This window comes from Leguminivora glycinivorella, chromosome 6 (assembly GCF_023078275.1).
Source record: "Leguminivora glycinivorella isolate SPB_JAAS2020 chromosome 6, LegGlyc_1.1, whole genome shotgun sequence".
Taxonomy (NCBI): Eukaryota; Metazoa; Arthropoda; class Insecta; order Lepidoptera; family Tortricidae; genus Leguminivora; species Leguminivora glycinivorella.
The window spans coordinates 9439733-9457298 of NC_062976.1; the positions used below are offsets into that span (position 1 = coordinate 9439733).

The window sequence follows — 17566 nt, forward strand, 5'->3', positions numbered from 1 at the left end:
TTGGATAATTGATCTCAGTTTTGAATACCACGCCTTTCTTTCTGGCAAATTCAATTAAGCCGTTTTGGCCAACTTTGAGAGGCTCTAATTCCTTTTAAAACAAAAATATCAAAAAAAGCAAAACGGTCCGACACAGATATTGATAATAAAAGTCTGTGTTGAAAAAACCATTGATCTAGCTTCAAAAACCAGAGAGGAAACAGGCGAGAGCGTTTGTATGGAGAAATGAGGGGTATCGTAGCGTCTTAATCAAACTGTTTAGTGGAGTATACACAAGTGCGCTCAAACTTATTTTCAGTTTTACTAGTGTGATTAGCTGGCAGGCAAGCATGGTCGCGTGATAAATGATAAAATATCAGGCCGTCCCTATTACTAATAGTATTGTAGTAACTATGAGGTTACACACACTATAAAATAAACGATTGAATAAGTTTGTCAATCAATTTAATTAACACTTTACAAAATGTTGTATAGTAAGTCTTATTACTATTAAGCACTATATATTATAATATTTAGGGCACCGAGTCGTTACATCAAGTAGGTACTTAACATGCGCATCGAGCTGCGTGATCGCGTGGTATCGTAATGGCGGGCGAGCCAGGACTGGTTGTGCGGGAGAGCGGGAGAGGCGTTCCCGGCGCGAGCGCCGCTCGCCGCCATTGCTCTGTTTGCGGCGCCGAACGTTGACGCTCTTATAAAACATAATATTTAACTTTAAAATGGAAATGTTAAGTTTGTGATGTATGATAATTTACATAATATATTATTATGATTTTTACATAAGTAAATAAATAAATGTGTATCAGTTAGGCCACACTACTCCCCCCCAGAGACCGTCAAGGGCGATAATAATCATTGTAATGATCTGGGAATCTTACCCGACGACCGGAACGAGTGACCTTATTTTCTGCTGTTACTGTAGGTGTAGGAGGCATTACCAGCTGATCAGGTTGCTGAGGTGAAGGTCTAAGGTTACTATGCTGCTGAGAGTCCTGATTTGATATCGTAGGCGGCACAGTAGGGTGATCGCTTCCAACTTCTGGAGATAGTGTGAAGGCCGGCTTAAGTCGGTCTATGGACACTGTCTTCTCTGTGTTGTGGAGAAGAATCTTGAAAACTTTGTCATCTCGAGATATTACCTTATGAGGTCCCGAGTATGCTGCTTGCAGTGGGCCTCGTGACGGGTGCTCTCTAAGAAACACGTATTCACAGGTTGAGAGATCTTTGTAAACAAATACCTTAGGCTTTATGTGGCGAGAAGCTGGTACAGGTCTTAGCTTTTCGGCGAAGCTCCTGAGCCTGGCGGTGAATACAGACATGTCTGTTGTACCTGCTGTTGAGTGGAAAAACTCCCCAGGAAGTCTTAGAGGTTCTCCGTATACCAGTTCGGCTGAAGATGACTGTAAGTCTTCCTTGAAAGCTGTTCTTACGCCAAGTAGAACCCAAGGTAATGATTCAGTCCACTTCTCATTCGCGTGACATACGATAGCGGATTTAAAATGCCGATGGAAGCGTTCTACTAACCCGTTGCATGCCGGATGATAGGCTGTTGTTCTTTTGTGTTCGAATCCAGCCAACTTTGACAGACTTGAGAACAACTCAGATTCAAACTGGCTTCCGCGGTCGGTTACGATGTCTGTTGGGGAACCGAATCGAGCTATCCAGTTTGTGACTAGGGCTTTAGCGACAGTTTCTGCAGTAATGTCCTGGATCGGTACTGCTTCCGGCCACCGGGTGAACCGGTCTACGGCTGTTAGGCAGTACCGATAACCATGCGAAAGAGGAAGTGGTCCTACTAAGTCAATATGTACCTGTTTAAAACGGACGCGTGGTAAGTTGAAGGTACCAAGCGGGGCAGTCACGTGTCGATTGACTTTGGCCCGCTGACACTGAATGCATGCACGCGTCCACTCTCTACAGTTCTTCTTGACGCCGGGCCACACAAACCTTTCAGCGACTAGCTTAGCTGACGCGTTGGACCCAGGGTGACTAAGAGAGTGCAAACTGTCAAAAACTTGCTTGCGAAAGTACTTACTGACATATGGCCTGGAGTTTGGGGTACTGACATCGCAGTACAGAGATACACTACTGCCAGGTACATGTAGCTTTCGCAGCTGCAACGATGAACCTTCGCTTAGGAGTTTCTGCAGCTCAGGATCAGAAGCTTGACCTTCGGCTAGAGCCTCGAGACTTACCGGTGCTCCCAGTTCTTCGATACGTGACAGGGTATCGGCGACAACATTATCCTTTCCGGATATGTGTCGGATGTCCGTTGTGAACTGGGAGATGAAGTCGAGATGCCTGTATTGACGCGGCGAGCAGTTTGTTTTTCTTTCATGAAATGCGAAACTGATCGGCTTGTGGTCTGTATATACGACAAAATGTCTGGCTTCAAGCATATGCCGAAAGTACTTTATGGCTTCATAAATGGCTAACAGTTCTCTATCATAGGGAGAGTACTTAACTTGAGCAGGTGTAAGTTTCCTCGAAAAGAACGCAAGGGGTTCCCATATGCCTTCCTTTAACTGTTGCAGTACCGCCCCGATCGCCTTGTCTGATGCGTCTGTGACTACGGCAAGATTTGCTGAGCAGTCGGGGTGAGCCAGCAGCGCAGCATTGGATAAGCTCTCCTTACACTTTTCAAAGGCTGCTAAGGTATCTCCTTCTAGAGTGATGGACTGCGAACCCTTTACCGAACCAGTCAGTAAAGCGTGAAGAGGGGCCTGGATCTGAGCTGCTCGTGGGAGAAATCTCCTGTAAAAATTTAGCATGCCCAGAAAGCCTCTAAGCTGCCGGACGTTTGTCGGAGGCGGGAAATCCTTAACTGCTTGAACCTTGGAGTCGAGCGGTTTGCAGCCTCTCTCTGAGATCCGGTATCCTAGAAATGTTACCTCTTTTTCGCCAAAAACGCACTTGGCTGCGTTTACCATGAGGCCGTAGTCCTTGAGCTTCTGGAAAACAATGCGGAGATGTTCCTCATGCTCAGCTTCACTTCGTGAGTAAATGAGGAAATCGTCCAAATAGGCATAAACGAAATCTAGACCTCTGGTGACTTCATCAACAAACCGCTGGAAAGTTTGTCCAGCGTTTCTGAGGCCAAATCCCATATACGGAAATTCGTATAAACCGAAAGGAGTTGTTATAGCGGTCTTTGGTATGTCTTCAGGGCTGACAGGTATCTGATTATACGCTTTTTCTAGGTCAATTGTGCTAAATACATTACAACCTGTAACACTATGCGTAAAATCATGAATGTGTTTAATCGGGTACCTGTCAGGTACTGTGCGAGCATTTAACTTACGGTAATCGCCGCAGGGGCGCCACCCGTTGTTTTTCTTCGGCGCCAGGTGAAGTGGTGATGACCACGGGCTTTCCGAAGGTCTAGCTGTGCCATTGGCCAGCATAGACTGGAATTCCTGTCGCGCGATCTTAAGCTTGTCGGGGGCTAAACGGCGGGGCGGGGAGGAGACTGGAGGGCCTGGCGTTGTTCGTATGTGGTGTACTGTGTTATGTGGTACTGTGTGGTGTACGCCGGCTGGTCGTGTGTAATTTCTGGAAAATCATCTAATATTTTATGATATTGAGACTCGCCGGTCACTACTTTTACCGATGCAATATTGCACCCGTGGGCTGAGATGGCGGCAGCCGTTAATAATGTCGTATTATCGATTAAACGTTTGCGTCTACAATCGACAAGGAGATCATAGAAATTCAAAAAATCTATCCCGATTATTGGTTTAGTAACGTCTGCCACCACAAAGCGCCACGGGAACACTCTACGCAAATTAAGATCTAATGCTAAATTCACATAACCATATGTACTTATATTAGTGCCGTTAGCGGCGCACAAATTATAATCAGTTTTAGAGCGACGCTCGCGAAGTGCTAACCTTGGGTAGACGCAGAGGTCGCTACCTGTGTCGACCAAGAACTGCGCCTTCGAAGATCGGTCAGTCACGAACAGGCGGCCTCTTGATGGTGGAGGGCAATCGTCGGCCGCATTTACAGACCGCCCTTCCCGTTTTCCGCCGCGGCGTAGTCACACGGCCGGTTGCACTTGGTCGACTGGTCTCCGAATTTGCTATGGTACCAGCACACTGGATACTTCCTGTAGTTGGACTGGGAACGACGTCTAGAGGCAGAGCCGCTGCGGTCGCGTCGCGATGATGATGACGCGCGGGACCTGGGGGCTCTCGTGTGCCCCATCTTCATCTCGCGCAGCTCTCGCCGAAGCTCCGCGACCTCCCGGGCGAGATCACTTAACGCCGAACCGGGGACTGGGTTGCTGACGGCGGCGACCCTCGGCGCGGCGGTGGCCAGGTCGTTGACCCGGTCGGCCAGGTCTGCGAGGTCCTCCAACGTCGAAGTGTTGGGCTGCCCGGCGAGCACCGTCTGGATCCCGTGCGGCAGGCGGCCAATCCACAAGTTCTTCATGAAGTCGTCGTCCACGCTGACGCCAGCCAGCCCCTGCAGGTGTCGCAGGAACTCGGACGGCTTCCTCTCTCCAAGCTCCTCGTGCATCATTAGCTGTTTGATCCTCTTTTCCTTCGAGTCACTTAACCTCCGTATTAACTCTGTTTTCAGCTTTTCATATTTTCGCTCTGGAGGTGGCTTGACGATAATATCTTTCACAGCTCGCGAATGTTGGTTATCTAAGTGGCTTATAACATAATTGAATTTCGTCGAGTCACTTGTTATTTTCTGCAAGTCGAATTGGCCCTCTATTTGGGCGAACCAAATGTCCGGTTCCTCCGGCCAAAATGGCGGCACCTTAATGCCCACCCTGAATACATCGCCGGTATCCCTCGCCAAGCTTCTTTCAGATGCAGGCGGTTGTGCACTTGCCTCGTCAGAAGGCACACTTCCACTTGATTCGTCCAGTTTCGGTCCCATGTTCACGTCGGATTTCACCACTGTAGTAACTATGAGGTTACACACACTATAAAATAAACGATTGAATAAGTTTGTCAATCAATTTAATTAACACTTTACAAAATGTTGTATAGTAAGTCTTATTACTATTAAGCACTATATATTATAATATTTAGGGCACCGAGTCGTTACATCAAGTAGGTACTTAACATGCGCATCGAGCTGCGTGATCGCGTGGTATCGTAATGGCGGGCGAGCCAGGACTGGTTGTGCGGGAGAGCGGGAGAGGCGTTCCCGGCGCGAGCGCCGCTCGCCGCCATTGCTCTGTTTGCGGCGCCGAACGTTGACGCTCTTATAAAACATAATATTTAACTTTAAAATGGAAATGTTAAGTTTGTGATGTATGATAATTTACATAATATATTATTATGATTTTTACATAAGTAAATAAATAAATGTGTATCAGTTAGGCCACAGTATTGATGTGATGTTTTATCATTTATCGCAAGACCATGCTTGGCTGCCTAGTTTCTAATTATCATGTGTATTAAACATTGATACACTCACTGATTAATAAAATTTAGAACCTATTTCCTTACTGTAAGGTTTATGATTAATATGCCCAAAAGGAACAATTTCTTTCGTCTGCTAATATTATCTAGATTTACTTATATCACATTGATGAGGTTTGTGTGGTGTGAAAGGGACATGCTTAGCGCTATCTCACTCCGACATAAGCGAGTCATGTGATTGGTAAATCTTGGTCATAAGGTGTAGTTATGAAAATCAGTTGCAACTAAAGTAACTAATAAACGACCGCGCCGTACCGCGACACTGGATTTTTTTCACGTAAGTGTGAGAGATAGAAAAGAACTCTCGCTCCCGCTTGCAAGATAGTATGAATGACCTTGGAGCAATTCGGTAATGTGTTAACAGCTTAAATCCCAAGAGTTACTGCAATATCATGCCTTAGCCACCATCAGCATTGTTTGATTAGTATTGAACTTAATGATATTAACGTAATTAAATTAGATATCTCTTATTTTTCATTTGGCTCCTTACTTAGACACTGAACTTTTCTTTGTTATATTGATAGTACCTACTTCATAATGTTAATGTGTTTTAATAGTGATGAAACATTCGCATTGTTTTTTATTGGTAAATACATGTTTATTTTAGACATGAACGTTCTCTCGAATAAATTTATGTTCTAAATCGATTTGGGTGTTTAACTTGCCCCTTACTTACAAATAAATAGAAGACATCTTACACAGATCGACCTAGCAGCTTTGGGTGACTCCCCCTAGACTAAGTAAATGCTAATTGCTATGTAGGCGACGATACAGGGGGGGTAAGGGAGAGTGACAGGCACAAAATAAATATCTGTGTTTATCACCAGGGACTACTTTACCCAACCTATGCTAGGGCGAGCAGTGCTCGTGAGAGCCGGCAGTCTCAAGCAAGTGATTATATTATTCTCTTTGGGAGAATCGAGCGCTACTCGTGACTTGTCCAACGATGCGCGAGAGGGCGCTAGAGTCGCTAGACGGTTGGCTCGCGAGCTCTGCAACGGCTAAGACCGTTCATCATTAGTCTTTCATCACTGAAACAAAAGCCATTGCCGAGGTTTTAACCTAGAACCATCGGCTAGCAGACAGGCATACAGAAGCAGATACAATTTCACTATCAACGCGCTGTGTGAGGGTATTAACCTAGTCCTTCATTTTAAAGAATAAGAATTATTAGACTCTCTTATTGTGAGAGAATTTTTCAAGTTTTAGTGCTAGTGGATACTTTGAATGGGGATTGAGATAAGCGACAGACGTAGATAACGCATTTTTGGTAGCCCCTCGGTAAAGTCGGTAGCAAAGAAGTCGGTAGGCCCTTTGTTGCTGACTGTACAAATGTTGCAAGCTTCGAGAAAAAAATATATTAATTAAAATATGGCATTATTCTATTTCAAAATTCTATCCATAAGGATAGCAAGTTATAAGTTGATTTTTTTAAGGTCAACAGGACTTAAAACATATCATTCAAAGTTGATTCCAAAGAGTATTGAATCACTTTGGTTCAACGCATTTCAGGGGATCAAATAATTTTATTATCTAGCAACTCTGAAGTTGTCAACAATTTTCGCGCTGGCCAATCGTAGATCGTTTCGAATCGTTCCATTGCCAAACAAAATTCACTTCACTCATACTTCACTAACTTCACTTCACTCAGTTCAGTTACTTCAGTTGTCATTTGTCATTTGATACGTAGTATCTTCTAGAGATGTGCCAAACCGAAAATATCGCAAACCGGGCTGAACGGTTTGATTTTCTACGTAAACCGGTTTCAACCCGGTTTGACCAAACCGAGTTGCTACGACGGTCCTTAGCGTATTAATGTAGCGGTTAGGTTTGGCCCGTGTGAAGCGATTCGTCAAAATTGAACACGAATCAAGTCGGTCGGGTTGAGTCGAGTCAAGTTATGCCCGAAACACATGATATAAACGTGTTTTTTTATTTATTTAAAATTAAAGTTGTGTTTGAACGAGCTAAACTGAAACTAAATTAATGCAAATAAATATATTTCATTTCATCAAAATATTCGTAACGGAGACAGAATTCACAGAATATCGGTAAGGGCGGCAAGCCGGCAACGGCAGAATAGCGGGAGCATTTAATTACAGTTGTAAACTGTTATATTTCCCCATAGAGTTAAGGTCCATGTATTTCCCCATTTATTATTAGGAAAAAGAGCACCATCTGTTACCATCTGTTAAACCAAAGCGAGCACGGTCGGGCGGACCGGGAGCGTGTTTCAGATTCGGGCCGTGGCGCCACTTCCGCGCGAAAGTACAGCTATCCTGCTTGCACTCGCTGGCTTGCAGTTCCGATACCGATATTGCCGGTTTCGTTATCAACATTTTCGAGTTGAGTCATGTGGGAGTGGGACCGATCGGTACGTTCGTTCGGCTCGTTTCTTAGTACCGGTTTGTGTGTTGGTCGGGCCGAGTTGAGCGGTTTGCGGCGACACATCTCTAGGAGTGCTTCATGGCCTAGTTACAATTTTCATGATCTTATCGCTGTAGTGAACTTATTGGCTAAAAGTATGTTTTAAAATATAAAACCGTGAATAAGACGTCCTGAAAAATGTCTACCGTTCTTCTAGCTGTTGTGGCTGTTATATTATGCGTACTATTTCGTATACTGAATGTTAACAGCCAGTCACAGAAACCCGTAATTTACGGAAGGGATAGAAGTTTTATTGAAAATATCTTATTTGTTTCACCCTTCCTTTACGAACCGTAAGTAAAAAGTTATGTTATACATTTATAACTGTAGCATTTTTGTAGATACGCTTTCATGAGTTTCAAGCGTGCATGATGATGTCATAATATTTTTGGAGCAAACGTTGTTAAGGCGTGAAATGATAAGCATGGAGACGGGAATATTCGAGTACTTCGGCTTATGAACATGAAGATTTTATACTTGATTGATTGTTTAGGGCCTCGTGCTGCCCTCTCAACTTGCTTGACCAAAATCAGCTGATAAATATGAGGCAATGTCGAGTTTGAAATCACTTGATATTCGGTATAAATTTCACTCAGTAATAGCAACCTTAGTGCAAAAATACTTGATATCTTCTTATGTATTTTATGAGCCAGTAAAAATGATCTCAAAGTCATGATAAAGAACAATCTAGAAAAAACCATGAAGGCCACAACAGTAAGTTGTGCTTTTTTTATATAAACAATTGACCCAAATTAGAATAGCATTAATGAAATGCTTAGACTATATTCCTTCTATTTACTTCTGTGTTACCTATTTTATATTCTTATTAATATTATATGCTGGTATCTGAAATCAAAATATTTTATTACAGGAAAAAATACATTAACTATTAAGAACTAGGTATCTTAAAATAAACTAACAAATTAAACTAATTAAATTAAATCTAATGCACCTTGCAGGTGACCTTTATATGGTTACCATGGCCTTGTTGATTATAAATCTGATAAATTTCTAGTTAGTGTTGCATTGCAACTCCTTTATTTGTATTTCTTACCTGTAAGGCACTAAACAAATATATTATTAAATCTTTAATAAATTCTTAGGCCTGCCTCTACAGCTACAACTACTTACTGACCTCATACTCGAGTTGTTATTGAACCCATAAACACAAAAATATTTATCAATTGTAGTATTTGTAGTGTTAAGTCAATCATTAAACATTAACCGGGTTAATAAAGATAAAACAATAAATAGTTTCTTGACCCATTTACTCCCAGTTTTATTAATTTAGACTAGAATTATCTATATTGCCAAGCTAAGAAACAGCTAATCATAGGAAACAGAGATTATGTCAAATTATTAGTAGGTATGTAATGTGATTTATGTTTATGCTAAAGATTAGGTCAAATGTCAATTTTATCTCTGGTATCTCGCTGAAGTTTTTGTCTAGTCTAAATAATTATTATAGCCTTGGAATATTTTTTTTCTTCTTCAGGTCTAGCATTTTCTATATGGTAAAACAGAATGTAGCATTTCAATATGGGATTAAGTTGTAACTATAAATATGGCTTATTAATGCAATATAATCCAATGTAGCTCAATCGTTTTGCAAAACTAAAAACTTCACTGGACTAAACTAAAAACTTGAGAGTATTTACTTCACAGATTTACTTGCACAGAAAGTGCTAACCACCAGTTTTAATTGCAGCTACATCCCAACCCGTTTGTGGGGCTTCAGTGGCCATGTGCAAACCATCCTGCACAGTCTCATCGGCCGGGTCCGCTGTCCCTGGCCAATCGGTGCTCGGATATCCCTAGTGCTACCCGATAAATCAACGCTCACCTATGATCTGTATGAACCAATGGGATCTGAACATGAAGGTATGTTCTATGTTTAAGATAAAAACCACACCTCGGTCTCATGTACGAGATTTACTCATTTCAATGTCCTGCGAATTCACATCTATTGTAAAGACTAATTTGGTTAAATTACACAAGACCTTAATTTAGGAATGTTTTATAATGTGCCTCTGTGAAGAGATATTATCGCGAACACCCATAGCTAACCGTTTAATAAATTTCTAAAGCAAAAACGTTCATTGACGAAAGTGGGGGCTGTTTTTTTAATTTCCTGTGCAAGTTTTCGCTATTCAAAAGTCTGTGGAAATATTAGATGAATAATATTAATATTGAAGCCGAACTTTGGTTGGTAAAAGAACTCGCGCCAGTTTTGCCAATATGACGTACGTGTGGATTCTTTATATTTCTATGAATTTGTACGTGACATTTGTGTACGATATTTATAAATTGGAAATATTTACACACCTAGGTGAAGACGAGATAGACATTGGACAGAAACCAATTACAAACTTAGTACATTGAGTCATAGATAGACCAGGTATATTTTTAAATTCCATTGCATTTGGAGGTCGTTTCCTATTTCCTAGGTCTTCTAGACGGAACTACAGTAGATACTATCTATACTATAACTAGCTTTTACCCGCGGCTTCGCCCGTGTAATAAAAGTATTCATTAAGATTTTCATTTGGATCCTTAGGTTTCTCTGGTATATTTATCTGCGACCATAAAACCATACCACGATTTAAACCATAGTAAAATAATTGTAACGAAAATCATCACACATGAAAGAGACTGGGAATAATGTAATTTTCTGTTCATACCAGTGTGTTGTACCAGTAGTAGGCATTTATACCATAGTACGTAAAGCGTTGTAACGCGTTCGTGTCTCGGGGCGCGCAACGGACGTCTCCGACGCCGCCTGATTGTAATTCAAAAAACGTCTCCTCAGTACATTTTGTATAGGAAGGACGTAAGACGCGCCCCGAGACACGCGACGCTTAGATGTGGCCGGTCACTAACGGTGCTGTTGCACGGGCAACTGTCAGGAATTCACATACCATAGCCGCGTATGTTCAATACGCACCAACTACTATGGAGCAAACGCGGCAATGGTAACTATGCGAGTTCCTGGCAATTGTGTTGCCCGTGTAACAGCACCTTAATAATCGCCCCGCACGCCGAAGCGACCTCAGTATGTCCCTACGTGTTGTACCAGGATTTTTTTATTACCATACTGATGTATGTATAATGCTAGTTTGCATGCATACATTCGATCCGCTCTGCTCGCCGCACTTACCGAAGCAGATCGCTTTGCCAGCATTGTGTGAATCGGTTTTTAGCAATTCTATTTATTTTTTTTTTTATACTACGTCGGTGGCAAACAAGCATACGGTCCGCCTGATGGAAAGCGGTCACCGTAACCTATGAACGCATGCAACGCAAACAGTGTCACATGCGCGTTGCCACCCCATTAGAAACTTGTACATTCCCTTTTGCTGTGTTAAGTACACAAACGTACGTACGTAGTACGTTATTGTTGACAAACTCCTAATGCCAGCCAAAAATCGTCTAAAATTTACTAATATTGTACACTCACGTTCGAAGTTGCTTATGAAGTTATGACTAATTCGGCATTCTTCGTCAAATTGTCACGTCAGAAATATTATCCGTTTCCTTTGAATTCCTTTACCTTTTGTTATATGTACCTATGTAGAACATGTCGATAACTGCCTAGGTCTATCACCAAGTTTAACATGTATACTTTTGATGAGTGCAATCAGAACAAGTCATTACTCATAAATCACTTCTACCACTATGCAATTTAATTGGATTAAATTAAAGCGAAGAAAGCTTAATTGGACATAGCTGAGTCTATAGATTATTTAGAATTTTCATGGTTCTAATTTGCTTTTATTTATATGCCTAGGCATTTTGTAACAATCATTGTACATGCTGCTAACATGACCTACACCTACAGATTATAAATATGACGTAGGTAGGACGTAGGTACACCGCCCAATAATTAAAATACATATAATACTTACGTCATCAATAATATCCATACCGTATAATATAATACTTTAAACTATACATTCTGACTACTTATTATATACGTTTTAATAGTGTCTGTAACTATAGTATACGTATGACAGCATGAACATGAATCACCCGCACATACTGCTAATGAAAGGAAGGATGTAGGTGAAATCTTATGATCTTATCATCCGTCCTTTACGATGAAAGATAGTTATGTCAGCATTATCAAGGGCCTAAACCGCTAATATCGAACATCGAAAAAAGTTATCTACTACTCCGTCATCCGAATACTATGCAAGGGCGATTGAGAATATTGATAACGATTTTAGAATTTTCTACGCTGGAACTCTTGGTCAGGGTTACTTTTACAGGTAAATAGGCCATTTTTTGTCAACGTTGTCCACCCCACTCTTTATTTCACATGGGTACTATTTTTTTACGCGATTCATACTCAGAATCGCGAGATCTTACGATCCTGACTCGAGAAAAAAAAATGTCCCAAGATTTCCATACATTTTTCAAACCTTCCATTCCGTTAGCGCCAAAGCGCCATAAAAAATGTATGAAAACATGGTAAAACGGAATGGGAAAAAAACCTTGGGACACTTTTTTCTCCTATTAGGATTTAAAGAGCTCGCGATTCTGTGTGGAAACTATGAAATAACCTAACCTAATCTAACCACAAAAAAAATGGACCCCAAACGAATTTCATGAAACATGGCTAGAAACTTTACGTTCAGACAAAAAAAACTAAATCAAAATCGGTTCATCCGTTCGGGAGCTACGATGCCACAGAGTGCCACAGACAGACACACACACAGACAGACAAACAGACAGACAGACAGACAGACAGACAGACGGATAGACACGTCTATAGATTTTTGGTAGGTATTTAGTAAGCTTATGATGTTGTCATGGTACTCTACGTGTGTCATATTGGAGTGGGTCATAATTTCATAAAACTTTCCGGGAAACGGCTGCCTTTCCTTCCTTTCCCTGCTGAGAGTACCTATAATATAGGTGATGATTTTGTATAGTAAGAAAATTATGTTCTGAAGTTACTGATATAGAGCATCTATTTTTATGTATTCTCGCTAACTCATACCATACCTGAACTAAAAAGTTACAGAACACAGACAATAGAGTGCCACTAGCCACAAGTATAGCTATCTACTGAAATAGATTTTAAGCCTGTGTAAACCACATTGATCAATTCGATATTGCATGAAATCCGTTTCATCGTAAATTGTCCTAAGTTTATTTTCCATTATGAAAACTGTAGGTATTCTGTATTTTCCGTTCTCGACATGACTGACTGAAATAACACATAGCGTTCATAACAATAACAAATAGTGGGAACTAAAATAACAGGGCGCCGCACTTGCGAACGAAGTTAAACACTTCTTGCACGGAACGACGCCTTCATAAACTACTAGGAGGGTTGGCCCAACTTTAAAAGGAATACCTATTTTGTATTTAAAATAAATATTCCTCTTTGCAACAGTCTTTAGTCTCACTCTCGCCTCTTTGTCATGATGAAAGGCCTCTGTCGTATCACGCCTCCGCATTTGTATTTATTTGTCATGCGTGACATAGGTATCTTGTTCACTTCACAATCATTCCATGTTAGAAAAAGTGAAATTTCTATACATTAGACTTGACGAGTTATCTAGTTCGCTAGCATTCAATCCTTTATTGTGTTCGTCATGAAAAGGGTTTTGTGCACGAAAAGGTAAAGATTTTGAGACAAGGTAAAAGGTTACAAACAACAACTAATAGAGACAGTATTCATTTGTAGAAAGTTAATTGCTCAAACCTGGTGCATGATGGAAAAGTAGCGAATAGCGGAATGTTTTATCTATATACTCATGGGTTAATTCTCTTTCCATTATAACATGCTTATCTTATGCCCTCAAACTACAGGTGTGACGTGGAAACCCGTTGCTTCTTATTTATAGCGCGACTCTTGATGATCTTGTTCGCTCGAATGCACTGCACCCCAGATTTTCGATTAGGTTTTGTAACCATTATATATTTTAAGGACATTTTTGTCCACAGACGACGTGACAGTAGCAATATGCCCTGGCATCGGCAACACCTCAGAAAGCGTGTACATCCGAACCTACGTCCACTACTCGCAGTGGCACGGCTATCGCTGCGCCGTGCTCAACCACATAGGCGCGCTCAACAGCGTGCCCGTTACCGGCGCTCGAATATTCTCATACGGTGAGTAGCTACATAGCCTCCGCCACACATAAAGCGTTTTGATAGCGGAGCGGAATGCGCGATGAATGCGCATTCCGCTCGCAATCTGCGCCGGCGTCCCCTGGGCGCAACATTAGCGTTCGTCCGGCGCACCGCTATCATTGCGGCTCACTAACGCTCCGCCTACGCTCTCAAAACGCGCATGTGAAGCCGAGCTTTTAACTACGTAGTACGTATACATTCGAACTATAGTTTTAATATCAGGTAACTTTCGACTTTGATTTGACACACTCGACCTAGCCGAAAAGTTCACCTGGCAGTGTAATTGAGTAGGGCTCAGGTGTTTGGCGTGCGTGTAAGTAGATACTTGAAGTTTTAATTTCTAAGAGTATTTTTAAGTTCATAGACGACAGGCTCAGGATTGATGCTATCTCAGCAACGCCCGTAGCTATACGAAATCAGATTCGTAGTCGTAGGTCGATATGTGTGTGTAGGTCGATATGGACCTCCTATACCTATATCTTCTCTAATCGACAAGTAATAATAACGTCTAACTCGGACATTGGCAACGGCATAAACATCCGATTGGCGAGCACTGACTTCCTTTCCTAGACAGTGAGATGGTGTTGCAAGATGCAAGTGTCGCTTAAAAAGCGTCAGCTGCAGTGGAAACGGATATCAATTTCCTTCGATGGTAAAGCATGCCATTAAACACTACTAGCTTTGGTTTTCTCTATTTTATTCATGATGTTATATAAACGGGTGGATGGACGGTCCATCCTGTACCGCATGAGAGATGGTATAAAACGAAAGCCAGTAAATGAAGATATAACAGGTGATAGAGAGGTATGGAAGAGGAAGACATCTCGCGCCGATCCCAAATGAATGGGATATGGGCACGCGAATGATGAAAGAAAGAAAGAAAGAAAGAAAATGCATTTATTGCCACAACACGGAGTACAAGGAAAAGATTAAACAAGTTACTTAACCTATAAACTTAATACCTAAACTAAATCTTACTGTAACTTAACATTCTAAACATTTGGAGGTAGGGCATAGCGAATGATATTCCGCTTTGTGTGGTAGGGCACAGCACAGCGGATATCGTCTCGCTCGAATCTAGAGCAGAGCCCAACTGGGGTAGTACCTCCGTCTTACAGAAGACCGCAGCCAAATAGCACTAGACCCTACTCATAGTGTTGTGTTCCTGTCGGTGAGTAAGGCTGCCAGAGCTCAACGAGGGTGCGGTGTGCTGATGACGGGAGGACTTACGGAACTAACTTGTTCCGTTTATTGTCCTTTGAGTCGTCGGCAACTCGAACCCTCCTTAGAACTTGTACACTCCTTTTTGCTGTGTACTTAACACAGCAAAAGGGAATGTACAAGTTTCTAATGGGGTGGCAACGCGCATGTGACACTGTTTGAGTTGCAGGCGTCCATAGGTTACGGTGACCGCTTTACATCAGGCGGGCCGTATACTTGTTTGCCACCGACGTAGTATAAAAAAATAAAATAAAAATTGTTGTGACAAATGGTTTGAGCGTCAGAATGATGATGATGATGTATACTTGTTTACGCACACACCAAGTGACGTTACATACTACATACATATTGTACATATAGGTAATGTATACATTCATACAATTTAGTCTTCTCTTCATAATTCATAAAATAAAGAGCAAAATGATGTAAAAACACCCTACATAATAAATGATAGACCAACTTTTGTAATCATACACATGGGCCTTGAAAATTCTTTGAAATTTCCAAAGTCTTCTGCTCATTTTACATATTTACTCGGCTTAGCTTAGGTAATTGTTTAAAAACCTATGCGACTAATTGCTTTTTGTTTTTTGTTTGAACGTTATCTTGCAAGTTTAGTTTCAACACTTAAAAAATCTATGTCGTCAATTCTTCATTATATCGACTTTTTAACCTAATGAATTTGAACTATGCATGGAGCTATGAAAAGGCGGACAAATTCACACGCTTTAACTCTGGTTTTTGCGTCGGTATCTCAATCTTAGGGTATTCATAGCTGAGAGAACCCGAGTTCTAAAGATCGTTTGAGGTGTAGTGTATTTCCGTTTGAATTCACATTCCTTTAAATGGTAATTGCTTATCTCGATAACGGTACCTCATAATGGATCTGGCAGCGCCACGCCCATGATCTCGCTTGCCCTTATGTATTGTGAAACAGCAGTAGGCAACAGCACCTATTAAATGTCCAAACTAACCTTATTAATATACATATTTAATTATTTATTATTGCACAATATTCAAATGAAGAACTAATTGCCACGAATAAAGTTCAATGGCCTTAACCCCATTCTTTATAATCTTGGTTTTCTAAATCGTTTTTATACTTTAAAATAATATCCTTATAATTATAAAACTGTGGCTATTTTCGTAGAAAAATAGGGCCTAATCCCAATACTGCAGTCAGCATCAAAAATCTCCGTAAAAGTGACGTCATGCTTAGTAACTATTTGATACTAACTGTACAGTGTAGGTACTATAATGAGACAACCATTCTTCATTAGTATATCTACCCATATACTATTACAATGTTGCAAATGTATAGGTATAAAAAATGTCAGTTCTCAATATTATATCTGGAATTAATGAACGATTCTGATTGGTATGTCATATATGTGACCTCATCAAAGAAAGACACGCTATTCTATACTAGTTATAGCTCGCGGATAGCATGGACTGGTAATCCACTAGAACATTTGTGCCAAAAAGCCTGTCGTCATCTTTCTTCAAACAGATTCTTATCACCTATTATCCAGCCTATTTATCATCGGCATGTTTTTTTTGTCCTGTAATGTCTGAAAATCCTAACCGGTGCATACGGGACAAGGGTTGGGGTACCTACCTAATGTACGTGGTCTCGCCGGAAGATCAGCGCTGACCCCTGGGTCAGCATCTATGCTGAGGCGGGACCATTTCGTGGTAACCCCGTCATACATTTTTTAATATTAATTGTAAAATTTATGTAATACTTATGTAGATAATTATGTGTTTACCATGAATAAACTATTGAATCTTGAATCTCTTCCTTATACCTCTTTTTGCCACCGAGTCTACTGACGTAGTATTTAAAAAAATTACCGTTTTGGCTCTGTACCTGTAATTTAACTAAATAATTATATGTATAAACCTACCTAAGACATTAGACTAAGAAAAATACCAGCTAGTCTGTTAAAATATGCACTATGCATGTGAAGCTCTAATGAGTACAAATTACAGAAACAAAGATCGAAATTGTATTCGAAACAAAGAGCTCCTATTATGGTATTTCACTACAATGTTTTTTACTCCAGTCCAGTGCTAATTATGGACCCGTATGTTCGTGGGAAGATTTCTAAAGGTCGTAAGGACGTAACTTTAGGTACTAAATTATGGATAGATTGATTACTGTAATTTTCTTTAGTATATTAATGTCCTGTTTTTGTATGTTTCGATTTGAATATTTTATTTATAGTAATACAAAAACATAGTACCTTTGTTAATAATGATAATTGATAACTAACATTAATAATATGTTTTATTGATAACTCAGATAACTGTAATAGTATGCGTTTTTA

The 17566-nt window shown here is 40.8% G+C and overlaps 2 protein-coding genes across 2 annotated transcripts in view; one reads left to right on the top strand and one right to left on the bottom strand.

Moving 5' to 3' along the window:
- Nucleotides 1-393: 393 nt before the first annotated feature.
- On the bottom strand, nucleotides 394-5341 carry LOC125227448. Its single transcript, XM_048131766.1, has 2 exons — nucleotides 3891-5341; nucleotides 394-691 (listed from the first exon to the last, which is right to left on the bottom strand). The coding sequence occupies exon 1, from the start codon at nucleotides 4891-4893 to the stop codon at nucleotides 4003-4005; it is 891 nt and encodes a 296-aa protein (XP_047987723.1). The 5' UTR covers nucleotides 4894-5341; the 3' UTR covers nucleotides 394-691; nucleotides 3891-4002.
- A 2564-nt stretch (nucleotides 5342-7905) lies between these two features.
- The window catches only part of LOC125227015 (abhydrolase domain-containing protein 2), a 38493-nt gene continuing 28832 nt past the window's right edge, over nucleotides 7906-17566 (top strand). Inside the window, exons 1-3 of the mRNA XM_048131205.1 lie at nucleotides 7906-8164; nucleotides 9580-9752; nucleotides 13827-13994. Coding sequence (XP_047987162.1) covers nucleotides 8010-8164; nucleotides 9580-9752; nucleotides 13827-13994 — 496 coding nt within the window. The 5' untranslated portion in view covers nucleotides 7906-8009. The remainder of the gene's footprint in view (nucleotides 8165-9579; nucleotides 9753-13826; nucleotides 13995-17566) is intronic.